We start from the raw sequence: 27,029 nt of genomic DNA, 5'->3' as shown, positions 1-27,029 counted from the left end.
TTGGCCCCTTCAGGCCCTGTGTGCCCCTGGGTGCAGGCCCCTGGCAGGCCTGGTCTCTGAGTGCCTCCGTGCAGGTGTGGCCGGCACTGGCAGGGGCCTTCTGCCCCAGCTCTCTCAAGATCGGTGCTGGCGACACCTCTGGCGGGTTACAGCTACCAGCTCCTTGGTAGAGGCTGCGATGGGCTGAGCTACTGACATGCCTCGGCCCTGACACCCTGGCTCCTTTCGGATGCCCTGTCCAGAGCCGGGGTTTAGGGAAAGCTGGGCTTCCATTTAGCTTTGTCCTCAGCTCCAGTGTCCCCACGGGTGTCCTGGGCCACACATACCGCAGTTCCTCTTCCCTGGCCAGGACCCAGGGTGAGCACATAGCTGTGCGGCAGGTCGCCTCCCTTCTGTCCCCTCCTCACTGCCCTGTGATGCATTTGGTAGTGGTCAGCAAGCCAAGAAGCCTGGCACAGGTGCCTGGGATGAGACCCTCTCCCACGGAGGGTCAGAGCTTCCTTAGGCAGTGCCCTGGGGTTTTGTGACCCCGAAGCAGACTTGTGGGTGATAAAGCAAGCCTTATAGAATCGAACCACCTTTGTTTTCCTCTTTTTCTTTCTTTCCTTCCAGTGCATTGAAGAGAGCAGATGCCATCTCATCAATCGGCACATCAGGACTAACGGACATGAAGAAGCTGGCCAAGTGGGCAGCTGAGTCCAAGCTGGACCCGAATGACCCCAACAACGCCCCTCTGATGCAGCTGATCTCGGTAACAGAGGGGGCCCTGTGTGGCACACCCTGTGCTCCTGCGCAGTTCTGTGCAATGACAGGAGTGCTGTGCTGAGTGACAGCTGGAGTCCCAGCTCTGCTGCTTACCTGGCTATGGGAGCCCTGTAGATGCTCAGCCGGGTGCAGCTCCCTGCAATAAATGCTGGGTCTTGTCCCTGTCACTCTTAGCTGTGACTTCTGTAAAAGCCCCTAAGACAGGTTTTATCTCCCAGTTCCACAGAGAGGAAGCTGAGTCCAGAAACCCACAGTTCGTTACGGGCAGTCACACAGCTAATAAATGGTCTGATGTCAGAGTACAAGCTTTTTCCTCATCTCTAACGTAACGATAGGATATTCTAAGAGATCTTTAAGTGAGCACGAGGATTGCCTTCCTGACTGGTCTCCTGTGGTCTTACTTTCCTCATTGCTGAGACAAAACACCTGAAACCCACAGTTAAAGGAGAAAAGATTTGTTTAGCTCACAGTTTGTAGAGGTTTCAGTCCATGGTTGGCTGGCTCCAGGGCAGGGAAGCATGGCAGAGGAGAAGCAGTCCATGGCAGGGCAGGCACAAGGCAGCAAGCAGTAGCAACCTTTTTTTTTCTTCCTTGATATTACATGCAGTCTACAGACCTTGTGAATGCTGCCACCCACACACAGTGTGGGGCGCCCTTCATCTCAGCATCACTCCCTTAACCCATACTCACACACTCTAACCCAGCCACCTTCAAAATTCCCCGCTATGACAGTGGAAGCTTTGGGGGAACATCTAGATATAAACCATAACACTTGTTACGGACCAGAACCACCCCCAGCATAAAGCAGCGTTCCCTTTCCCATCCAGAGGCCCCAGCACGTCTCTGCTGTCTGGTCTCCCTCTGGTCAGGAGGAGGTCACACTGCAAAGCACGGAGCAGAGGCAGGCGGCTCCTGGGCAGCGTGCAGCCCATGCCTCGCAGACTCAGTGCCTCCGTGGGGCCCTGGAAGTGGGCTCCCTGTTGTCCACCTCCAGCTTACTTTTCTCTATGACCAAGTTCCTGAGATGCTGTTCAGACAGGAAGGACAGACACACAGCCAAATGAAGCCAACCAGCCGACTCATGCCTTTATTTAACTAATGCACAAACACGTGCAAAAGCTGCCCACTGTGTGGATTTCACATGTGCTGTGCACGTGAGTAATCTTTCTTCTAGGGGGTGCTGATTCATGCACTGAAATATGTCCAAATATTTCCTTTATTTCAGTCTCTATAATTTTATCACATTGTATCGCAACATTGTTATAGAATCATGCACACAAGAAATGAAACTGAGAATTCCTGTTTTTGGAAAAATGATTTATGGTACTTTTTAGAACTTCTAAGTGAATATAATACCATCTGCCTCTTTATGATTATAAGTTTTTGTCTTTCAAAACTTTCGGTCTAGAACTGTTAAAGATTACCAAGAGCCCAGTGCTGGGTTTCTTTGGATGAAATATTCCTGTTGTCTGGAGTTTTGCATTTTCTGATTTTTATAGATTGCTACCAGTGGGGAATCCTATGTGCCTGATTTCTTTCGACTGGAGCAGCTGCAGCAGGAGTTTAATTTTGTCACCAGTGAGGAATTAAATAGATCCAAACGATTCAGGCTTCTTTGTCTCAGAAGCCAAGAGGTACCGGAATTCCGAAATTATAAGCAAATCCCGGCATATGACCGAGAAATCTTGGAAAAAGTATTCCAGGTAAGAAATTTCCCGAGAAGAGTGAATACAATATTTGCTGTGGCATTTGGTATGTGGTTGTCTGTGATGTGGTTGTCTTTGCTGATGTTCTCAGTATCAAAATTAGCTTTTCTTTTATAGCATACTTACATATAGTCTATCCATTATTTTTCTTGGATTTTAATCCCTTTCGTGCAGAATAATTTTCTTTTCATGCAGACACTATTCTTGGTGAATATTTTTAGTTGGTTCTTCCTACCAACCAGTGGCTTGCATTTGTGATCCTAAGGGATGAAAACTCAATTTGGAACAACTTCAGACACCAGTGGAAGTTTATTGATATTTAATTCCAAATTAGTATTGAACGTCTAAAGACAAGCGACTGCAGGCAGCCACCTGCGCCCAAACCCCAGGATGTAGGGCCTGCCCGCTGCCAGGACCTTCTCCATCCTGGCTGGGCTGCTGATGTGGTGGCTGCCTTCTCCCCTCCTGCAGACGGGATCTGTCCACTCGGTCCCACAGTCACCAACCTCTCCAAGTTTACATTTGGTAGCTTTCCCCAGTAGGAATGGAGATGACCTCTAGTCCCAGGTTCAAAAGTCTTGGGGAACAACTCTGAATCACCAAGCTTGGGTTAGAAGCCACTGCTGGCCATTCATCTTGGACAGAGACTGGACATAAAAAAGAATGTGGCCGTTCCCAAGGGCACCCACTCTGTCTCAATGACAGAAAAGGAGAGGGCTAGGCAGACAGAGCCAACAGCTCCGGGCAGATATCGTGTGCTAATGGGAATGTTTGCAATGGAGCGCTCCACTGTTTGTGTAATTGCTGTACTTAAAATAGCTAAGACAGAACGTAAGCAGGGGCTTTAGTTAAGTTGCTTGACAAGCTAAGCATCTTGAATTGTATGTCCCTTCGTTTCTTCTGTGGCTTCTATTCCTTCCTGCATGAACACTTAACTTAAATATCCTACTACTAGGAAGGCTATTCCATCACCTGACCGTGACTCAGAGTCCTAAATACCACATCCAAGATCCATTATGAACCAAAACTTAGGAGAAACATTTACAACCCTCCTTTGTGACTTCAAAGCCATGTTGATAAATAATTCCCTGTTCCCAAGAGGAGCAACAGAGAGTACTTTAAAATCATAAGACTTTGATACTACTCCGTTTGTTTTAGGACTATGAGAAGCGGTTACGAGACAAAAGTGTAATTGAAACCAAGGACCACATAGACACCCACCGGGCTATAGTAGCCAAGTACCTTCAGCAGGTGAGGGGGGGTGCTTTAAAGCGGGCTTTACTGGGGGAGAAGGAGTAAGCGTTCTTGGGTGGAAAGCTCTCTGCTCTGTAAATATCTGTATTACCATTGACAAGCTTAACCTCTTGATTTATTTTCTGATAAATACAAATATGAAATCGGTAATATATGAAACTATTAGGACATGTTGTGATTTATTACAGCAAATATAAATGGGCTATGATTATAGACGACTCAATTTTTAATATTTGAATGTTTGTACTTACATTGCATTGTATTACAATGGTTACCACAGTAGTTAGAAAAAAAATTTTTTTAACTAAAAGCTAACTGGTTTTTTTGCGCTAGAAAACTGAAAATTAAAGTTGAAACATTCTTTTGTTTATCCTTTTTCCCTTTTTTCCATTTTTTTCTTTCCCACCTTCAGTAAACTTTAAGGAATGCTATTATAATTACCAGGCATTTTTTCCTATCTAGTTTATCTACCCTGTGGTTCGTGAACCCCTACACACAAAAAATTTATAGAAGTTAAGAGATCTTTTATTGAAATTAGAAAGTTGATCATTTTGCATAGAGGAAAAACAAGAATCAATTCTGAACCATGTTCTTTGAGTCCAGTCTGATTTTTTTGCAATCCTAAAGCATTCACACAGCGAAGGTTTACTAGCTTTTGTCGAGCTTCCTGAAAGCCTTCAGGGAACTTACAAGCTATGGGTGAGAAATTACAGCATTTACTGCAAGAGGAAACCAGGACTGCAAAAAGTAGCAGTTGGAGGGCAGAGAACACTTAGGCGAGGGTGGGCAAAGGCGCCAAGGAGGTGGGCAGTAAAGATATTTTTAACTAAAGCTGATTTCTTCCCCAGGTTAGAGAATCAGTAGTGAATCGTTTCCTAATTGCAAAACACCATTTTCTTCTTTCTGACTTGGTAGTAGAAGAAGAAGTTCCCAATATGAGGTAAGAATAATTAAACCAAGCCATTATTATTTCCTATAAAAGTCTTTATTTTTATTCTATAAGATGAATGATGTCATATAAGATTTTTCCATATTCATCTAACTTTTATTACAGCTCTATTTTAGTGTTGTTGTTAATCCCATACCATGATTCACTTTACCTTAAACCTTATCATAGATATGCATGCCTCAGAAAAAAATATATAAGTGTGTGTACTTCAGTATTATTTGGGGCTTCAGTCATCGACTAGGGGTCTTGGAATATCTCCAGACAGAAGGAGCAGTGTTCTTTGTACTTTCACGGTGGGAAGGTCAGGAGGACAAAGAAAAGATAATGTTCTCTTTCAATCAGAGTTTAATATGACAATTCTCTTCACAAGTGAAAACACCCAAATGCTTAAGAAAAGCACGATATCTGACTTCTAGCTACCCTGAATGCTTGCATGATCAATCTTTGCTAACTTAACCGGGAACTCTGTAGAATCTGAACAAAACAAGATACTCCTTCTGTTTCCCTAATTCAAGCTATTTATTTGTTCTATGAGTTCTTTATCATAAAAGTTATACATATATGTGATAAATTAAAAATACCAAACAGTATAAAAATCATTACGTGCTATACATTTGGGTCCACAACAGTGCATTGTGGTGACATTAATTGGGGAATTTCTGTTAGAACAAGTAACAGTCTCTCCTACCTGTATTTCCAAGGCAACCTCCCTGGTTTTCACTGTTTTTGGGTCCAGAACCCAGTCCTCCTGCACATGCACTTAGCCTCTCAAGGCCAGGCTGCCGAAGCCCTCCCATCTTACAGCGCAGGAGGGGACTCCAAAGTTCTGGGGTCTCCAGGGAGGCCCGGCCTCAGGACTCCAGCCCAGGGGCACAGTGTGGGTGAAGGGCAGCAGGAAAATGCGGATATTTCCCAGGAAGTTAGAAACTGACAGTATTTGCTTGCTCCACATCCTGTTATTTAGAATAATCCTCAGCTAGTGATGGATGAATAAAAGGTGCAGGACATCTTTCCATAGTGATGGTCTCGAGGGGCCCCTTCACCTCATGACCTTTTCTATGATCAAACCTCTTGGTCTCCTGAAAAGGCTATTTCCTGTGTATGTGCTTCCTCACCACCATCAAGCTGGGAAGGAGTCATAAGTAATAAATAAACAAACTATCAGACAAGGTTCTACTGATGGCAACCTGTGTAGAAGAGAGGCGATATCCCCACGAATTTATGGGAAACCCCTGTCCTAGTCCATGCCCAAAGCTTAGTCATTGAATGTTTAGTGAAGAAAATGACAATTACAACAGATGGTGATTTTTCATGCTGTTTTTCCTTTCTTTCCTTCTTTTCTTTTTCTTTTTCTTTTTTTTTTTTTGTTTTGTTTTGTTTTGTTTTTCTGCTTTACTTTCTGCATTAAGTTCTGAAGGCTCAGGGTATGTCCATTCTTTTCTTTTAATTTCAGTTTGTTCTTGGCTTTCCCCTAAGATGTCTCTCTATGCAATGGTCCACTCAGCATGGTGCTCTGGAAATTGCTATGGAGGCATCGAGGTCCCCTAGGAGGGGTCACCTGGTGGGGGGAGGTCGATAAGAAGAGGGATTTGTTCACTGGGGCACAGGGCTGTGCTGGTGAGGTCCCCAAGCTGGGGTAGGCAGGTCCTGGTGGAGTGACTCTGTCCTGGCAGTGTGTAGTCAGTGGCCCTGGTCTGACACCAACTCCTCTCCTAATACTTCATTTTCTTATGGAAAAAAAGCAAAATTGCATGACCTTCAGCAAATCCTAGCACCTCTCAGAGCCTTCTTTTCTTTGTCTGAAAAGTGGGATAAATACTATGTTTGTGAGGATTAGAAACATACTAGGTAGGTGCTAGCTCTCTTCCGGCTACACAGAAGGTGCTTATAACAAACAGCACCTCTGCTCATAGACCCTGCAGAACCAACACAAGCCACACCTAAAAATCCCCAGGACCCCTGAGCACCCAGAGAAGGCAGCAGGGCCCCCAGCCTCAGCTGCTGGGCACCTCCAGCAGAAGAGCCAGCAGACCGGGGCTGCTGCCCACATCAGGGCTCAGCAGGGAAGCAGACAACCAGGAGTCCCGCGGCCGGTGGAAGGCGCTGCACAGCTGGCCTTGTTCTGTGGCTGTTGGGCAGTTACTGGTGTCAGCTTCCAGACACAGTGTCACGTCTGTGTTTCTGTTTAGTCTCTGGCCCAGAACTGATATGCTCCCAAGACTTCTCCTGTGATTACTGGCGTTTTTGGCTTCATCTTTCCAGGAGTTTTTATTGCGTATCATCTCTGTGAAAGGTAGAGAGAGACAGAGGAGGATTCTCCTCCTCTTCTTCCACACAGTCACTAGCCCCACAGTCTCTGCCTCCCCCCAGCACAGCTGCAATTAGCAGGGCATCCATGGAGGGCACCCCAGCACAGTCAGTCCTCATCCACCCTACAAGGGGGAGGTATTAGGGAGCCCATTTTGCAGATGAGGAAAGAGAGACTCAGAGAGGTGAAATAACCTGTCCCGAGGTAGAGTGGGGCCAGGATTTGCACCCAGATCCCTGTACCCTGAGATGGAGAAGTCCCAGGTCCACCCTGCGTGTGGAGCAGGCTGAGTGGAAGAGGCCAAGGAGGGAATGGCTCTGCCAGCTCTGAGGCAGGGGATTCTGGGGGGGCCATGTGGGACATGGGATGTGTAAGATGCCACCCACTGGAGGGAGGGATGGGCAGGAGCAGAGGGGAAGGCTGGGCCTGCACAAGGCACGAGGCAGGGAGGGGCTGCTGGGTGGGCGAGGCAGAGGGCAAGGAGGGAGACTGAGGCACGGCCAGGACCCAGCTCTCATGAAATCAATGTTAAGCACCCAAGAAGGGGCATCCGCCCGTTCAGCAGAATTAGTAAACTACTCCAAACTCCTTAAAAGGGCAGCGTTCTCAAAGGCCCTTGGGAGACACCGGGGCAGAGTCTGGGAAGCCATCGCGCAGTTTTCGGGACCTCCTTTCCTCTGCATCCTAATCGAGTTCTGTAATCATTAGCATTCTGGGCCTAAGCCTTTTCAAGCTAGCAGAACAGAAGCGCCCACTGAGGCCAAGGCGGAAAGGCCGGAAGAAGGTGACGGCCCAGAACCTGTCTGACGGGGACATAAAGCTGCTGGTGAACATCTGCAGGGCCTACGACATCCCCGTGAGAAAGCCCCCAGCCAGGTGAGCCGGTGCTCATCCCTGTCCCACGGGGCTGCTTTGCCCAGGGGCCAGGGGTCCTTGCCACAGTGATAAGTGACAGCCGTCCCAGGCTGGGGACATCCCTGGAACTCGAGATCTAGAGGTATAGCCGACTGCACGGTGGCCTGCAGGGGCTGGACTGATGTCTTCCTAAGGCTCCGCTGTCCCCTGCTTCCCTCCGAGTTTGCTTTCTCTCAGGAGGTGGAAGTGCTCCTGCAGCCAAGCATTGTCCCCTCAAGAGAGAAGCTGAAGGTGCTGAGGGGTTAGGTGTGGATCCGCAGTCCTGTCCCCTACAGCCACACATGTGGGGACTGAGCAGCAGGCGTGGGCTGGGCAGATGCCAGAGTTTCCCTCCTGTCATCTGTGACCACCCTGGCTCACTACCCTGGGGGCAAGGGGGTCCTCGGGCAGGTGAGATGAGGCTGAGTTTCTTATCCACTCAGAGACCAGGAACAGAACAACCAACAATTACAGTTTCAGCCAGGCATGGTGGCACACGCCTGTAATCCCAGCACTAGGGAGGCTGAGACAGGAGGATCGTGGCAAATTTGAGGCCAGCCTGGTCTACCAAGTGAGCTCAAGGCCAGCCTGACCTTTGGCATTTTCTTTCCTCCTCTTTTACTCTTTACCCATCATTCTCTCACCCAATTATTTTGCCCAGTTTTTCTTCACTGACTGATTTTTCGGCACCAGCTGTTCTCAATGCTTTGGTTCCTGTAAGGGTCTACATGAGGCCTGGAATCTTCCATTGTTCCTGAAGATGCCCCCAGCCCTCCCACCCTGAGGGCATCAGAGCTCAACTCCAGAGTGAAAAGCTGTTTTGTTGTTTGTTTTTAAGGAACAGAGAGGTGTTCCTTCCATTTTATTTTGTCTGTATATAATATTCTTACATGTTAAACCACTGATTCAAATAGTTCAAGAAAGTGTGTTTGACTTACAAGTTTCAGTGTAGATGCAGCAAGATAGTTCAGACATTGACTTCTCCATTGAGCTCACGCAAATCTTTACCTCCACCCTCGTGCTCCACCAAATAGGGATTTTGACCAGTCTCTCTGCTATTATAACCATGCCACTCCTCCAGCCTAGCGTGTTACCTCACCTGGAGACTGCCACGTGCCTGCCTGAGCTGAAGCATTGCCCTGTTTGTTTCTGCATCCCAAGTCTAGCATAGATTCAAAAAAAAAAAAAAAAAAAAGCACGTACTTGCATTTGTTTGTTTCATAAAGCAATTTACAGTTTTCCCAAGAGTGGAGGGTTTTCTTTGGCAGGTGCAGTGTTGAATGTTTCACTTGCTCTGTCTCAGTCCGTCCATGACCTTGCTGTGAGAAGGGGACCTCCTGGTAGGAAGAGACATTTTGCACGTTGCTCAGGAATGAATGCAAAATACTTGGCAAACCATCAAATGCAGCACAGCGTATGCCAGTGGGTAGTTAGGATCCTGAGGCAGAGGCATCTGGTGAGGCTCTCTGAAAGGGGCCTTCATTTGTCCCTGTATGAATGGCAGATTAAAAGGGAGAAGGGACCTGGGCATGGTGGTAATCCTGTACTTCCCTGTCATGCCAGCACTTGGAAACTGAGGCAGAGGATCCCTGCAAGTTTGAGGCCAAATGAATTCAAGACTGGCCTGAATGATCAACACTCTGTCTTGAAAAGCAAAAAAAGGTGGGGCGGGGGGAGAAAGGAGTAAGACCCAGTGATCTCAACTCAAGCTGGGGTTCCCAGCCTCCTCTTCCCAATAAGACTGCGAAGGCCCGGGAAGAATTCCTGGCCTGGACCTATGTCTCAACTCAAGCTGGAGAGCGCAATTCAAACAAAGTATGGCAGAGAAAACTGAAACTGCCTGGACACAGGGCAGCTGGCCAGGCTTCTGCTGCCTGCTAGGGATTAGGCTCACTCATGGGAAAGACAGGTCTTCCCAGACGCCTACCACAGGGCAGGAGGGAAGGGGCCTTTGCTCTGTCCTCACCAGACATGCAGGCCTGGAGAGGGAGCTGGGGATGCCCACGTAATCAGAGATACCCCCAAGCTTAGGAAGAGTGGCTTTCCCCACAGCTGCCAGGGCTGAGCCTCTCTGAAGAAACCAGCTTCTCCTTGGATCAGCAGACGCACCTTGTCACTCATGCCTTTATACGTCTTCCCTCCCAGCAAATCCCAGCAGCCGGCGAGGTCTTCGAGGACTTTCAGTGACAGGCATGCGGCTTCCCCGGGGGCACACAGCCCCCCGCACAGCCCCGACACCCCCCTCAGCCAGGTGAGAGCCAGGTGCTGGGTGCGGATCCGTGCAGCCCATGGCCTTCAGGAGCAGCCTTGCTTTCTGCTTCGTTTTATTTTTGAAATACACTAGTAAGCATAGGCTCCCTCTGCTAAGAACTGAATAACTCAGCTAAGCAGGATTTGTGCTTGTTTGTAAGGTTTCAGTGCGTCCTTTTGTGGAAGTCTCTTTTCAACGAACGATTTGCCACACAACCACCGCTGAAGGACCCAACCCCAGCTGGAATGAAGAACTTGAATTTCCATTCAGGTAAGCATGGTTCTCTTTTAAAGAACTTGAGTGTAAAGACACAGAGGCTCAGTGAGAAATGCCTGAGGTGAGAGGCGGACAGTGGAAAGCTGGAACAGGAACCAGGTGCCCTGAACCAAGCCTTCTGTTGTCTCTTGACCACAGGTGGCTCCATAAATATGCAAGTGTCTAGTGTCTGAAACTTGGGGTCATGGTGGGATACTCTGTGCTCCCTTAGGCTGTGGCTTTTTTGCTGTTGTTGTTTACCTATTTGTTTGTGATAGAGTCTCACAAAATTGCTAAATTGCTCAGGCTGGGTTTGAACTTAGGATCTTCCTGTCTCAGCCTCCCACAGTGCTAGGATTACAGGCAGGCACCATCAAGCCCGACAGGCTTGGCTTGTTGAATCACAAATCTTTTACCACCTGATTTCACCAACCCTGCCCCATTTTTCCCTCCTTCCTCTGGTCCTGTCCTTAAGCAAAACTAAAACTCTCTAGAGTCCCTAAATGACATTTTTGTCTTTGCCAAAAATAAACAAGCATTCCACAACTCTGATCCAAGAATTCTAGCTATTTTAATGATTTTTATTATTTTAGCACTTAAAGGAACTGACCTTCTGCTTTTATAGAGAAGAAACAAATATCCCTAAAGGGAAAGTGAAGTCCTAAAAGCCACGCAGGAACTTCGAAACTGAGCAGGGTGAGCAGGGGACCAAGCAGAGAGAATGAGTCCACTTAAAGGCAAATGCCTGGCCCTCCAGGAAGGCCTCTGCTCCTGTGCTGGTTTCCTGGTGTGTGAGAAAGTGGGTGGAGGGGAGGGTGCATTCAGCCATCAGTGAGACTGACTCCTGGGGCCCCTTCTGCTGGACAAGCACCCTCAGGGCCCAGAGCTGAGCAAGCAAGGCCACAACTGACCCCAGAGTCAGCAGGAGACCTTGTGGCCTTGCACTGTGCCAGCTCCATCCTGCCTTACTGTGAGCTCGGGGGAAACCAAGATTCACAAGAGCAAGCCAGCAGAGGAGTCCGCTCTGCAGTCTCCAGTCTGGTGCTCTCTGCAGTGGAGGGTGGTTACTATCTGACCTTCTCACTGTGCAAGACAGGTTCTGGAAATGAAAGCCCTGCCTTTAATAGCCAGGCCTGGGGGACACACCTGCAATCCCAGTGCTGAGGAGGCTGAGGCAGGAGGATCCCTGCATGTTGAGGCCAAGCTGAACTACATAAGGAGTTCAGGGCTAGCCTGAACTACATGGTGAGAGCCTGTCTTAAAGGGAAGTGGCAGAGATTTAGCTTAGCAGCCTAAGTGCCTGCCTGGCAATCTCAAGGTCGTGAGTTCAATCCCTGGTAAAAAAAAAAAAGGAAGGAAGAAGGTGCTGCCTCTCTGCTTGGTGCCTTGTACTTGGGTATTTTCAGACGTTGACATTTACATCTCATTACTTCTGTTTTCTTTGTTCTCATGGTCCCTGCTCCGGTGTTATTTTGCAGGGCCCCTAATGGGGATTACAGTACAGCCAGTTTACAGTCGGTAAAAGACGATGTGTTCATTAACATTTTTGATGAAGTGCTGCACGATATCTTAGAGGTGAGTTCTCAGTTTTAAGGAAGACACCTGAACTCTGTACTTGTCATATCTTGATCCCAGTAGAAGTCTCAGACACATTTCCCAGCTTTCTTATGTTTTAAATGTTTTGAGACTTGACATGGATAAGTAGGGAAATGACATGGGGCAAGTGTCCGCTCTGTTCCAGGAATTGTAAGAGATGCTTTATATGCATCATCTTATTTGATTCTAAAATAATCCCATGAAGTACATTATTGAAGCTGCACTTGATTGATGAAAAAATTGAAGTTCAAAGACAGTGAAAGACTCCTAGGTTCACAAAGCTGTTAAGTATCTGAACCAGGATTTACCTGGGTCTGTCTAATCTAAGTCAGACCTTTTAGCTAAAATCCTGCTGCTTTCTTTAAACAGTCTGCATGAGATTGAAGAAATGAAGTGAAAAAGTAACTAAATGCATGCCTGGAGTTCTTAAATAATTTCTACCACCCCACACATTTCCTTTAGGATGATCGGGAAAGAGGAAGTGGCATCCACACTCGGATTGAGAGACACTGGTTAGGGTGTGTGAAGATTCCATTTAGCACCATATATTCCCAGGCAAGGGTAAGTATCTGGAATCAGAATTCCTTAGGAATGGGGAACATCTCTGCCCATTCTTCCTGGCAACCCCAAGCACACATAGGTACGCAGCCTTTGGAATGAAAACAGTCATTACCCTGGAAGCAATGATATAAGTGTGGCTCAGGAGGCATTAATAAATTAAGCATTAGAGTTAATGATTAATGCATGGCTATTCAAATCTGAAAATATTTTAAATATTTCAATAAAAGTGAAGGAGGGAGGACAAAGTGCAAACTTGTCAACATGACCAAAATGGAATTAATAAATGACCGAATGTAATTGGAACACTGCCTAATCCAGTGTGCTCTGCTAACCCTTCTCCAGTGCAGACTGTTTAAAGCATGAAAAACTCATTAGCACCAACACGCTGCACAAAGATACCCTTCTTCATTGTTAATGATTTTGCTAAAAGAGATTCATTAGGTTGTCAGCTCTAAAAGGGCAGCAGCTCTGACTTGGGACAGTTAAGGACTCTGAAATCTCTCTGCTGTCCCACTGTTAAATCCATGGCAAGTGGAGACCCTGAGCCACTATGATGACTGCACAGAGTGAAAGCTTCCTGGACCACAGGGTCTCCAGTAAAACCAAAAGCAACCCTCCACTGGGCAAACTTAGGGTAGCTGGAACCTCAGGGATGTTCTGGAACTGCGATCCGCCCTGCACAAAGGGGACAGTGTGGTATCACACTCAGAAGAAACAAGTATATCTTCAAATAGATATTAAATGAAGAAAAATGTAAAGAGCATGCCTATAATATTTGGCAGTGCTGAAAGTCATATTTAGAAGGGGACTCAGAGGTAATTACCCCAAACTTCCTGATGAGTGAGTCTCCTATTTCCTGCCCTGGCAATGCCCAGAGCTCACCCCAGGAATCGCTACCTGTGAGCAAGTTGTTCCCTTTCCGATGGCTCTGTCAGTAGGTTCTTCCTGGAATGTGCTGTAAGCTGTGTGTTTCCTATATGTCTCATTCCTCAGTCCTGCATCAGCTTTCTGGAGTACATGTAACAAGGAGAATCCTGATCCCATAGTAAAGGTCATTTTGGGTGCATGTTACCCAGATGAGGCTCCTTTCATGTCACCGCAGTGAAGCCTTACAGCACAGCTGCGTTTATTATTCCCATTTTATGAAGAGACAGAGCAAAAAGAGGTTACATAACTTACCCAAAGCCCAAAGGCTTAAAGTACAGTTGGGATTCAACTTTTACCAACTTCTAATAAGACTGATCAAGGAGAAAGAAGTAATCTACTTTTCTTGTTTATATGTTTCAATGTTCCTTTGAAGAGTAACTTCATTACATTTATCTTTTAAGAAGTTTTGTCTGATTCCAAAGTGGTAACCATCACCACATGTATGCTAGGGAGCATTTAGCCATGGCTAAATTGGGAAGCAAGCCCCTTTTCCTCCCTTATATTATATTCAGGCTACCCACCCTGAGGCAGGTATAGCCCTCCACGACCTCCTCTTACACAGGCTCAGGATGTTCACTGGCCCCGTGATGGCTCACTTAGTTAAACCTCTAAACTTCTCAAGTTGACACAATGAATCAACCACTACAACATCCTGGAGTGTAAACAGCTGCCTTAGAGCATGTCCTCTATACCCTAGGATGCAAAACTGCTGAGTTACTTAGTGAGGCTTCTAAACTTCTCAGGTTGACACAGTGTATCAACCTTGCAGTATCCTACCATCAGATTGGGTTAGGCTCATTCCATTGATGTAAGGAGACAAATAAATGGTGGCTTCCATAATTCAGCCCTACAAGATATATCCACTGAAATGTTAAGTTCTTTTTTTATTTCTCCTGACACACAAAAGCTACTCTTAAAGACTGAAATAAAAACTAGATGCTCTTCAAACTCATGCATTTAAAATTCCAACCCTGAATAATTTTGACTTTACAAAAGTAAAAAAGTTCTGCCTTTTTGAATTCTATGTAAGCTCCTTCTATATACGTGAGTGGTCATCCATCTATTCAGCCCACATTCACTGAACATCTACAGTGCATTCAAAATACTGCTGTGTGTCAGAGACAGGTGACACTAAAGAAGGAAAAATACTTGCAGAGAGCAGTTATCCAGCATGTGACAAATACACAACTATAAAGCTGAGCAGAATGTGTTAATGTAACAAATGAAAGAAACATTCTATGGGAAAATGATAGAGATAACAAAGAAGCTTGTGATATAAGCATTTGATTCAAGCCTTAAAACATGATTAAAATTCTGTAAGCTCAATATGGCAGGCTGGCATTGCAGAACAGGGGAGTTCTGCCAGCCAGTATTTATAGAGCCCACATCACATGCCAGTCACTGTTGGTAGTGTTTTGTATCTCTTAATTCACTAATAATCACAACACAGCCCTACAAAGTAAGTGCCGTAGCTGTCTCCTTTTTATAAATGAGGAAGCTGAGGCACCTGGAGTTTAAGCCAAGCTACAAACCCAAGCAACTTCTATAGCCAGCACATCCTTGGCTAAATGCAAAACAAGGCAGGAAATACAGAGCCTTTCTCCTGTGAGCTTGGGAGATGAAGCCAGGGAAATAGGGTGGGCTTGGAATGTCAGCTGTGCTAGTTTCTATTTCATCCAGGAGGGGTTGACATTTGTTTTTGAACCTCTGTCGGAAAATCATCAGAATGTTTACCACGTCACATTTTCTTCACAGATTGATGGAACATTTAAAATAAATACTCCCCCAGTTCTCCTGGGCTACAGTAAGGAGCGAAACGTGCTTCTGGAGCGAGGCCTTGATTCCGTCCGAAGCTTAAGTGAAGGTTCCTATCTCACACTGTTCATTACTATCGAGCCGCAGCTGGTTCCGGGAGAGTCTGTTAGGGAGAAGGTAACTGTGCTTATACGCAGTTTGGAAACCATGTCTAATGCTAGCAAAAACCTGAGAAGTATTGGCAAGGCTAAGCTACTGTAAACTTTGCACTCTACCGAGGTTTTCTTGCTTCAGTCTCCAATTATTCTTCCAGTTTGGACTGCATGTGAATGAGACAACATATTGCTGATTTATACTTTTACCGAGCCAGTAATTAGGTCAATTAGTAACCTAAACTTTTTGGCCAAAGCAGAACAAATATAAACATGTTCTGCTTTTAAAATAACTTACTCAGTGTGAAGAAAATGAAAAATGACAAATTAGAAAATCAGATTCCTCTTTTGAAATCTACTGGCACCCAAGCTGGAATAGATTTCCACATCTGACCTCACAGATCTGGCTGAGGCCAGGCACTGAATCAGTTCATAGGATCAAGGCCAGATGACCGTCATGGGTTACCAAAATGTGTTTCATTAGATGAATCAATATGTGCATAGATACTCTTCTAAGCAGCTCCAGAAAGAAAAATTTTCATAACTTCTACTTGGTAACAGCAGTTCCCCAACCTTCATCACTGAGAAATAAACTTTCTCAGTGTATTTATGCAGGCCTTATGCATACTGCCTTTTTTGGATTTGGCAAAAAGTGATTGATTGTGACCTCTTATTGAGATGCAGGTTAATGCAGTGGTAACCATCACCAAAGTGGTCTCAGTCCTTGCTCCTCAGCACTGTCAGACATTTGAGGTACATTCCCTCCTTTTACACTCTCAGGCATCTCGGGCAATGAATCAGTAAGACAGGATTTACTGAGTGTCACACGGGCAGTACATGGAGAGGGGACACTTAAACTTCTGACTCCACACTGTGTACACCCAGCAGACATCACTGATCATCCTGTATGTGACAGGTATTTTATAAGGGACTAGTGGTCCATTAGCCTAGAAAAGCAAGTAGAAATTTCACAAAGTGTGTATTCATGGTACTGCAAGCTGGTAACTGCCCCACCGTGAAGTGTAACCTAACGCCCTCTTTAGTCTTCCACTGCAGTTAAGACTCAGATGGAGACAGACACACACACACAAAGAATACACTTGTATTTCTTGTCCAGTATTCCAATTTGATTCACAGAGAAAAATACCATGTTTATATCCCATTTGGAAGGCATTTGCAAGGTATAAAAGATTATTGGAAAAACAAATATACTTAAACTCAAATCACTTTTTTTTTGTCATTTTTAAGACAGGGTTTCCCTACATATCCCAGGTTGGCCTCAAACTCACAGCAGTCCTCCTGTCTCAGGCTCCCAAATGCAAGGTTTACAGGCATGTTCCATCATCCTGGCTCAAATTAACCACTAACGCTGTAGTTTTCAAAATAACACTAGAATAGGTGCATCTTAATATTTTCAGAAAGGGAACTGCATATTGAGTATTGTCTTCATACATAAATTCAAGAGAAAGCTCACAAGCATGTACACACAGAAAGTGGTCCCAGACAAAAGATGATTTTATCATTTCTGTGAATCCTAAACAAAAGCAAAGGCAGTTAGCTAGTCCACCATCTGGAGACGAGTTTCCAAATCATAGGCAAGCGGTCTGCAGCCTACAGAAAAGGTGAACTCCCTAGGCTTGCTCTAGGTTTCCTCTGGAGAGTCCGCCAGGACTGCCACACGTCCCCCAGTCCTGCAGCCCTGCTCCCAGCAGGGAACCAGGCAGCTACCACTGCCTTGGGTGGCATTTCACTGCCCATGTGGCTGCAGGAATCATTACCCTAGGGCCTCTAGAGAGGGCTTGTTCTGGTTACTGTTTGACAGGGGGACAGTTGACTGACAGGACCCTGATATTCTAAACAACCAACACAGAAACTGCCAAGCTGTGGGAAAGCTCTTATCCTAAAGCATCAGTGTTAGTGAGGCTTCATATTGCTGGACTCAGAGCCTGACAGACAAATCTGCTGGAATCTGTACCTAGACCCCCAGACCCCTAATGGGTGCACGGAAAAGGTTCAAAGGAAAGAGACACTTGGCATGGTCTTTAGGGCTGCAGGAGTGAAGTGCTCGGGGCAGAGCTTGTAACTGCTAGCCAGCCAGCCGGCCAACTCATGCTGGGCAGCCTGTATTTAATCAGAGCAAGGAGCGGAGTGGACAAGGGAAGAACCCTGAGCAGGTTCAAGGACCCCTCAGAGCAACAGCTGATGCTAATTAAGGAAAGCTATCCAGAAAGTCTACAGTCGGCCTCAGCTGCGGCCTATCTTGCCCGTGATGTGTTTCCTCATTCTCAGTTCACTCGTGCCTGGGCCATCCACAGCCCTGCACGTGTATTCAGCTTCAGTGCTCTCCAACACAACTCAAAGGTGGAAAGGTTTACTTTTGCCTGTAGTTTCCAGAGGCTCAGTGCATGGCTGGCCCCCAGGCGGACTGTAAAGGCAGAAGGGTGTGTGGGAGCAGAACTGCAAGGTTCACCAGTTCACAGCAGCTGGGAGCAGAGCAGGGAACAGTAGCAGAGAGGGAGGGGCCAGAGGCCAGGTACAGAGCCCTAACTTAGGCCTCTGTGATGCACCCAGACACCCAGATGTGCTGTACCAATCCCCAGGCTGGCTCTGAAGTCAATCAAGTTAAAAGTTGAGCTTAACTGTCACAAATAGGGATCAAAACCTAGAATTTTATTATTTGCATAATAAACCCTCCAAATTCTTTTAGTGTCTGGCTCTTCCATGGCACTTCGCCATTAACTTCGCTAACGGAGTTTCCCCTACCACCATCCCAAGTGGAATCATTCCGTCTGATTTTTAAAAGGTATTTGCTAATGAAAAACTTTTTTAAAATCCTGGGCAACTCCCAAACATTCCTTTTAACATCTACTTTACATCATCTTGGTTGAAAACGAAATTTTTTAAATAGATTTTTTTGTATCGACAAAGGCTTCTCTCATTCCTTCCATTTCTTTTTTTCTTCTTTGCCTGTGATAGACCAGCGACCTGCTTAAGAAGGTACTGTTTTGCTTTACAATTCATTATTAGGCCTGCAAGTAGCTGCTTTTACCCACTGTCCCTGGGGACAAGGGCTGGGTCGGGATGTGTGTGTGATTCCTTGGCAGGAAACTGGTGTCTGCAAGTCACAAAAAATGTCCAGGCTTCAGTCTGGGGGTGCAGTTCAGAGGCAAAGCATGTACTTAGCAAGCTCAAGGCCCTGGGTTCAATCCCTGGCACCACCCCACCCCACCCACACTAAAAGAATGTCTTTGGCCTGCTCTATTTGTCAGAAAGAGTCTAACAAGTCATTAATCTGAATGTTGCCTGCACCTTGGAGTGACCCTCTTTCCAGATCCAGGAAGCCTAGGAGCTGTTTACGAGAGTATAGCTCTGACAATTTTTTTTTTTTTAGCAGGGTGGGGCTGTCATGGTGCATCTATTCAAAAGCCAGATAAACCCTTTCAGTTTTCTGCAAATGTTTACATTAAGGAGTCATAATTGAGCCAGTTAAGAATCTTTCAAATTTCCTGTTGACTCAAATTGTGAACTGGTCGGTTCCACCTGAATTATTTGCATAATAAACCCTGAAAATTCTTTTAGTGTCTGGCTCTTCCATGGCACTTAAATCACCAGCAGAGCCTACTACTCCTTAAGTTCACATCCAGGTAGCCTAAAAAAAGTTTCAGTGATTATTAATGTTTATGGAGCGCTGGCTGTGTGCATGCTTGAGGGGGGAAAGATCCCATCCACACCCAAGCCCTCCAGTCAGAATGCACAGCATGCAGTTAAGACACACAGCAGGACACTCAAGTCCACGTAGCAGGGCCAGGCTGGCAGCTTTCAGCTCAGAGGGCCAACAGTGACCAGGATCCGTGCTGTGCTTCCGGGACGGTGCCTCCAGCTGCGTCGCTTAGCTGCTCCCATAGCACCTGTGCTTAGCCCCACAGACTCGCTGCCAGGTGTCCAGTTCCTAGCTGCTTAGCTCTGTTCCGCTCCAGCCTAGAAGTCGCTTGAGGAGATTGTTTCCTTTCCTCTTCTTTTCTTGTCTTCTTATTCTTCTTCTTTTTTTTAACACCAAGTACATTTATTAGAAAAGAAAGTTATGTGCCGGGGATTTTAGCTCAGTGGCTAAGTGTCTGCCTAGCAAGTGTGAAATTGTGAGTTTGATCCCAGGTACTGAGAAAGAAAGAAAGAAAAAAAGAAAGAAAGAAAGAAAGAAAGAAAGAAAGAGAGAGAGAGAGAGAGAGAGAGAGAGAGAGAGAGAGAGAGAGAGAAAGGAAGGAAGGAAGGAAGGAAGGAAGAAAGAAAGAGACAGAGAAAAGAGAGAAAGAAAGAAAGAGACAGAGAAAAGAGAAAGAAAGAAAGAAAGCAAATCATGAAATATTCTCATATCTTTCCTTGAGAAATTAAAAATGAAATAAAATTTAAAAAACAGAAGAAAATAATAAACATTAAAAAGCACAATCCCTTATCAAACTGCCAACAGCGTTTTTCACAAAGATTAACATTTTGATTCTTAGATTTCTGTAAAAATAGAAAAGACTCAGAATAGTCTAAACAACTTGATAAAGGAACAAAATTAGAGCTCCAACCCCCATCCCACAATTTACCAGAGTTACACCAATCTTGCCTTCTTTCCTTCTTTTTCTCTTCTCTTTTTTCCCCTTCTCCCCTCCCCATTCCGTCACTTGTCTTCTCCTCCTTAGTTTTGAGGGAACTGTTTCAATTTGTTCAGTGTGCCTGGAATCTTTTCTAGTCTCTGCAGACATTTCTCAAATACAGTCAGTCCCTGACTTATGAACATTCAAGTCGCAAACTTTCATAAAGATATTGTGTAAGACTTGCTTTGTGAGACTTAGGAACAAATCTTCAAGAACAAAGCTTTTTCCTAAGTCAGGGATTTACTGTATTTGATGAATAAGTAAATGAACAGGTGTAAAAGAACATGGTCCAACCCAACTGTGTGCTTTTTCTTCACATCATCTTTGTTCATAATTTTCCATCTTCGTAAAGCCATAGTTTCTCTGGCTTGACAGTTGTACCATAGGAACAGTCACGCGGACATCTTACCTCTGAGATGATGTATCTTAGAGCCAGCGCGGAAATACAGTCACATAAAGTCTATCTCTGAGGCTCATCAGTCACAATTACTATGCCATCTGTAGCTTAATTTTTATAGATTGTTATATTAATCCAGTAATTTCTAGATGGTTGCTTGCCTGTTCACTACTTTCTTTCAATCCTGTGGAATGCACTTTATGTGTTTAATGAATCAGTCCAGTTTTTAAATTATGAATACAAGCAATTAAACTGACAGGGACACTAAGACAGGTTGGTTCTATTAGGAATCTCTGAATCATAATTCTTAAGCCACACTTTCAGTTCGCGTGGAATCTGAACATGTTCTTCTTTGTCTCCTGTAATCTGTAAACTCCATGTAGTGTTTCTTTTTGAAGTTTGATTCTCAGGAAGATGAGAAATTGCTTCAAGCAACAGAGAAGTTTCAAGCCGAGTGTGCGTTAAAGTTCCCGACTCGGCAGTGCCTTACGACAGTCACTGACATAAGTGGAAAAACAGTTTTTGTTACCCGTTACCTCAAACCTCTCAACCCTCCTGAGGAGCTCCTGAATGTCTACCCCAATAACCCACAGGCCACTGCAGTAAGTACTCTTTAGCCAGCTGATGCTGCTGCAGAAATGTTTCAGTCAATACTCTACCACTTTGTCGTGTTTCATGGTCCTTAAGATATTAAGTGTACCAAGGTCATTAGTGAGGAGAGTGTTGATCCACTTTCCTGCTGCTGGGATTAAGTTCCTGACTTCCACAGCTTCCCAGAAGAAATGGTTAATTTGGTTTGTGGTTTTAGGGCACGGTCTCCAATTAGTTCTAATACAGGAACATCATGATGGAGGGCTGGGTTGCGGGCAGCTGCTTACCCCATGGTGGCTAGAAGCAGAATAGGGGACTGGTACCAGACAGGAAGTGGCCTGAGACCAGATAGAGACTCCAAGGTTGCACCTCCAGTTCCCAGCAGATGCACCATATGTGTACTGCTAATCCCTAGGTAAGTGTAAAGCCAACCAAGCAAACAACCCAAGTTAAGTGTGAGGGAACATAATGATTGAAACCTTTTTAATGACACAAGGGTTGCTTTGATGAGCAAAGCCTGAATGTACCAGGGCTGATAACAATCTGCAGTTTATTTTTTCAGTGAATAATGGTTGAAGCTTACTGTGTCCCTGGCATTTCATTAGATATTGAAAAATTAACATATGGAAGGTACTGTGTACTTTCAAAATGTTTTACATAAACATGTTTTTGCTTTGTAGTCTGAATAACTTCTGTTAGGGTTCAAACCAAGGCCTCTAATTTCAGAATTCATGTACTTTCTACTATATCAAAATAGCTACTTAGCCAAGCATGGTAGTGCATGTCTGCAAATCCAGCACTCAAGAGGCTGAGACAGGAGGATCACCATGAGTTCAAGACCAGTTTAGGCTACATAGTGAGTTTAAGGTCAGCCTCACCTACATAGCAAGACCCTGTCTCAGAACAAAACAACCAAAAAAAAAAAAAAAAAAAACCAAAAAACAAAAACAAAACTCTTTGGAATATACCTAATGCTACAAGCATCATCAAATTCAAAGTAATCAAAATGTATTTCAACAATTAATATTAGCAGTTCCAGCACTGAGACCATTACCCAAGTGCATCCCTACTCTGCAGTAGAACTTAACAAGCTGATTCTGTTATTTACGTAAGAGTGAAAAAGGCCAAAGATAGTCAAAACAATCCTGACAAGTAGGGACCCAAGTAGGAAGACTCACTATAGCGTTTATCCAAAAGTCACAACACTCAGTTGCATATAGATTAAGGGCTTATGTGTGAAAGGCATTTAGATTTTTATGATCTAAAAGATTTCTTAACTAAGAAAAAAAGCACAAATTTTGTTTTAAAGACAAACAACTAGATCATTTTAAATTGGGAATTTGAGTTTCCCAAAAGTAACTGAAGAAAATGAAAATTTAAGCCATTGATCAGAAGATATTTGTAACATATAACACATAAAGGAAAGCACAGACCTGCACAAGACACTAGGATCACTGTTATTAATAAAACTTGGCATCCAAATGCAGCTGGGGACACAGCTTTCTATTTTACTGCAAATTACGTTTCAAAGCTGATTTTGTTACTACAGGAACTGGTGGCTCGGTACGTTTCCTTGATTCCTTTCTTGCCTGACACGGTTTCGTTCGCTGGTATCTGTGATCTCTGGAGCACATCGGATGTAAGTCCTTCTACTACTGCTTCCTTCATTGAGTATTAGCTAACTGGCTTGCAGGATTTTATACTGTGCATTCATTAGTCATAAAAACCTACTTGGCCATCTGTTTAGCATCATGAGCTAAATTGTGTAGTATATTTTTTCCTGGATCATTTTTCTGACAGTTAAGTTAAAAAGAAATTAATTATACAAAGAATAAAACAGTGTTGCTGTTTTGAGACAGGGCCTTGCTGTGTAGTGCAAGCTTGCTTTGAACTGACTGTGAAGCTTGGGCTGACCTCAAACTTGTGGCAATCCTCTGCCTCACCCTTCCACCCTTCCTCACCCTTACAAGTGTGCACCACTACAAAAAATAAGGCTTTCCATGTCTTGATGCTGAATCATCCTATTAGTGTTACTTCAACAGTATTGCAGTTTCGTTCATAAAAATCAAAATGGCATTCCATACCATAACTGGCAATTATACATTCCTGAAATCATAAGCTAAGGCATGTTGCAACATTATTTATTCAGTACATATTTATTGGTCACTTACTACATACAGACATACATACAGAATTGTCCTAGGTCCTGGACTTAACCCAAATAAATATGACTCCACTTCTGCTGAATTTATTTCTATGGTACATAAACTTCCAAGCAGATCTTAGGGTAATAGGAGACAAACGTATCCAATTAATTCCGCTTTGGATCTCCCATTGTGCTGTGTTTGCATTACATAGTATTATACAACTTCCTTCAAATGAAACTCCTAATTTGAAGAAACTTAAGAGCACTTTAAATTTTTTATCTCCTAATATATTTTGACAACATAAATGATTATAACTTTAGAAATGAGTTTTCTACAACCCAGAGGGGCCCATGAGAAGATACATGAAGTACGCAGTGGTTCTCATACTAGAACCAGGCTGGCTTAACACCAAGAATTACTTTAGGATCCATGCCTTCACTTTCTCATCTGTGAAACTGAGAGTAGGAATACTTTCTTCAAAAGGCTGCTCCAGGATTAAATGCTTTAGTGCATATAATATGCTTTACAGAGCATTTACCATAGAGGGAGCAGTCATATCTACTGCTCTTAAAATGGCCATCCGTACCCTAATCATTCCGATTTTAATTCTAGAAATCTACATCACCAATGTTAGAGAAGATAGTATGTCCACCAAAACTGTTGTTAAAGATCATCACGGTAGTGTACGTCTGTACAGCCAGCACTTGGGGGGCTGAGGCATGTGAATCACCATGAGTTCAAGGCCAGCCATTACTACGCAGTGAGTTTAAGGCCAACCTGATCCCATCTCATCATACCAACTACATACCAAGATCCCATCAAACAGGAAAAAAATCATCCATATACTACCAAAATTGGGGAAAGATTTGAAAAACAGGTTTCATACTTTAAGATACTAATCTCAGCTGTAACTTGCTAAAACCCTGCATGGCCAATCAGATAAAGCTGATTCCGTATAAAGCAGTCAGCTGATGCCACATCTTTTCTCTCGTTAGCAGTTTCTGGATCTCCTGGCAGGAGACGAAGAGGAGCACGCCGTGCTGCTGTGCGATTACTTCCTGTTCCTGGGGAAGAAGGCCTGGCTGGTGATGGGCAACGCAATTCCCGAGGTAGGGTCCCGCATGTGGCTTCCGCAGAGGAACACGTTGTGCAGCCCAGGCCGTGGATGGTGGATGGGATTTGTTTTCAAAGCAACTCGGGTTCCTAGGACAGTGGCCCAGATGTGCCCTAACAGGTAGACGGAACTACCAGTGAGACATGAAATGACTGGATGTGGTACCGGGTCCCTCAGGGCCACCTTACACCTTCCCTTCACCACCCAAAGCCCCGGTTAGCTGTCTTTTTGCACAAACTTCCCCCTCCTCACTCTCTTGCATCTTTCAAATCTTCTAGGCATTTATATAATTATAAATGGATATCAAATGTAAAGTGCTTTCTTAGAAATACTTTTCCAGAATAATCAGCCTTCTAGAGACCTAAATAAGTTTTATTTACTCTGAGAAGAAAATGCCAGTGACTTCTTATGTTCTTTAGAAATGGTTCCACAGCCAGTCTTGAGGTGCTGAGTAAAGTGACTGCTGGTCTTACTTGCACAGAACTGTATGGTCTGAGAACTTTGCAAGAAAAAAAAAATTCTTATTTAAAATCCAATTCAGCCTAGAACTGCAAACTAATTTTCACCACTTGTCATGGAATTTTAGGATCCAAATAAATTAACAAAATGTTTGTGCAAACTACTATTGCCCTTAATTACATAATTCATTCAAAATTGATTTTAATGTCTGTTTCTCTTCAGGGTCCAACTGCCTATGTGCTAACTTGGGAACAAAATCATTATTTAATATGGAATCCCTGCAGTGGGCATTTTTATGCACAATTTGATACATTCTGCCCCTTGAAAAGTGTGAGCTGTTTAATTGGTCCTGATAATGTGAGTATTACCATTTCCCCTTGAACGTGGTTGCTTTTCTTTTAAATTAAGTTCATTGGTACATGACAGATATACATAATGATCACAATCATAGGGAATTTGTACCTGTACATGATATATTTTGATTCTTTTTTTTCCCATTCCCTTCTCTTCCCTTCCCTTCAATCCTCCTTCCCCTCAGTCACAGATGCTTTGGTTCTATTTTTTCTTTTGTATTTTTTTCTTTGCCCTTCCTTCCTTTCCCCTAAGTTTCCTTTCATTTTGAACAATTTCCTCCTATTCCCCAAATCTATTATACATTCTGGTCCTTATTTACACTTTGTTTCTCACACCAGAGGAACAATGTGACATTTACACATATGTTTAGTTTACTGCACTTAAGAATATGGTTTCAAGTATTCCACTGTAAAAAACAACTCATCTTTTGTCCGTTCACTGATTGATGAGTATTTGGGTTGTTTCCAAGGTGTAGCTACTATAAACTGTGCTGCTATAAACATGGGTGTACTCATATTGATGTGATATGATGTTTTTAATTCTTTTGGGAACATACCAAGAAAGGGAACAACTGGGTCAACTGGGCCTTCTATCCTAGATTTTTTAGGAATCTTCACACTGATTTTCACAGTGGCTGCACCAGTCTACACTCCCACCAACAGTGGAGAAGGGTTCCTTTTCCCCACAGCTTTCTTAGCATTTGTATTTGTTGACTTTTTGATAGCCATCCTTTCTGAAGTGAGATGATCTCAGCTTTAATTTGCAGCTCTCAGATGACCAATGATGTTGAACATTTTTTCATTTCTTTATTTGCCATTTCTACTTCTTCACCTGAGAAGTGTGTATTCATTTCAGATTCCCATTTTTTAGGTTGTGTCTTTAAATTTGGGGATATGATCTTTTTAATTACTTATATATTCTGCATATTAGTCCTTTGGGAACTGCTGGCAACATTTTTTCTCACTCAGTGGGTTGTCTCCCCACTATGTTGATTTCTTTTGCTGTGCAAAAGCTTTTTATTAAGATGTAATCCCAGTCATTGATGCTTCATAAAATTTCTCATGCAATTGTGGTTTATTCATCAAGTCTTTGCCTACACCTATGACTTCAAGAGTTCTACCTAGTCTCTCTTCCAGTAGACTTAGTGCTTTTGTGTTAGTAGTTTGATCTTTGATGCATTTTCATTTTAGTTGGGAGCATGGTAATAGACCTGGGCCTAGATTTATTCTTCAACATGTGGAAAACCGGTTTTTCCAGCACCATTTATTAAATAGGCTTTCTTTCAGTGAAGATGTTTGGCCCCCTTGTCAAAGATAAGATTGCTGAGTGTGTTTGGAATTGTTTCTGAGTTTTCTAATCTGTTTCACTGATTCTTGGTTTTTTGCTTGTCAAAACCATGCAGTTTTTATCACAGTAGCTTTGTAGTATACTTTCAAGCCAGGGATTCACATGCCTTCTGCCTTTTGTTGCCCAGAATTCTTTTTGGTATTGTAAGTCTCCTCTAGTCCCAAATAAATTTTAGAATTATTTTCTATAATTCTGTGAAGTATGTTATTGGTATTTTAATTGGGGTTTGATTAAATCTGTATAGCAATTTTAGCAGTATGGCCATTTTTACTCTGTTGGTTCTTCCTACTCAAAAGCAAAGGATATCTCCATTTTCTGATATCTCCTTTGATCTCCTTTTAAGAGTACTGTAACTTTCAAGGTAGAGACCTTTTGCTTCCTTTGTCAGATTGGATTCCTAAGTATTTCATTTTTTTGATATTATGAAAAGTATCTTTCTTCTAGTTCCTCTCAGTGAGTCTGTTATTTGTGTACAAGACAGCTATTGATTTTTTAGTGTTGATGCTGTTTCCAGCAATATGACAGCTTTGGTTATTAAATCTAAGGTCTTCTGGTGGAGGTTTTGGGCTTTTCTATGTATAACACCATGTCATCTGCAAATAATGGT

The 27,029-nt window shown here is 43.9% G+C and overlaps 1 protein-coding gene across 12 annotated transcripts in view; it reads left to right on the top strand.

The window, feature by feature from the left end:
• Cc2d2a (coiled-coil and C2 domain containing 2A) overlaps positions 1–27,029 on the top strand; it is a 100,523-nt gene that overhangs the window by 59,825 nt on the left and 13,669 nt on the right. For 5 of the 12 annotated variants that reach the window (XM_063230146.1, XM_063230140.1, XM_063230139.1 and 2 more), the window contains 16 exons: positions 613–751; positions 2,265–2,468; positions 3,630–3,722; positions 4,574–4,665; positions 6,084–6,098; positions 7,691–7,858; positions 10,022–10,127; positions 10,288–10,397; positions 11,861–11,957; positions 12,441–12,539; positions 15,222–15,398; positions 18,350–18,370; positions 20,809–21,012; positions 22,551–22,640; positions 24,144–24,257; positions 24,944–25,078. In XM_063230146.1, coding sequence (XP_063086216.1) covers positions 613–751; positions 2,265–2,468; positions 3,630–3,722; positions 4,574–4,665; positions 6,084–6,098; positions 7,691–7,858; positions 10,022–10,127; positions 10,288–10,397; positions 11,861–11,957; positions 12,441–12,539; positions 15,222–15,398; positions 18,350–18,370; positions 20,809–21,012; positions 22,551–22,640; positions 24,144–24,257; positions 24,944–25,078 — 1,864 coding nt within the window. The remainder of the gene's footprint in view (positions 1–612; positions 752–2,264; positions 2,469–3,629; positions 3,723–4,573; positions 4,666–6,083; positions 6,099–7,690; positions 7,859–10,021; positions 10,128–10,287; positions 10,398–11,860; positions 11,958–12,440; positions 12,540–15,221; positions 15,399–18,349; positions 18,371–20,808; positions 21,013–22,550; positions 22,641–24,143; positions 24,258–24,943; positions 25,079–27,029) is intronic. The other 7 variants (XM_063230142.1, XM_063230143.1, XM_063230144.1 and 4 more) reach the window with 4 other exon arrangements.

This window comes from Cavia porcellus, unplaced genomic scaffold, assembly GCF_034190915.1.
Source record: "Cavia porcellus strain 051 isolate PalLab524CR breed Dunkin Hartley unplaced genomic scaffold, mCavPor4.1 scaffold_18, whole genome shotgun sequence".
NCBI lineage: Eukaryota > Metazoa > Chordata > Mammalia > Rodentia > Caviidae > Cavia > Cavia porcellus.
The sequence above is the reverse complement of the archived record's forward strand: the minus strand, read 5'-3'. Positions and strand labels throughout refer to the sequence as shown.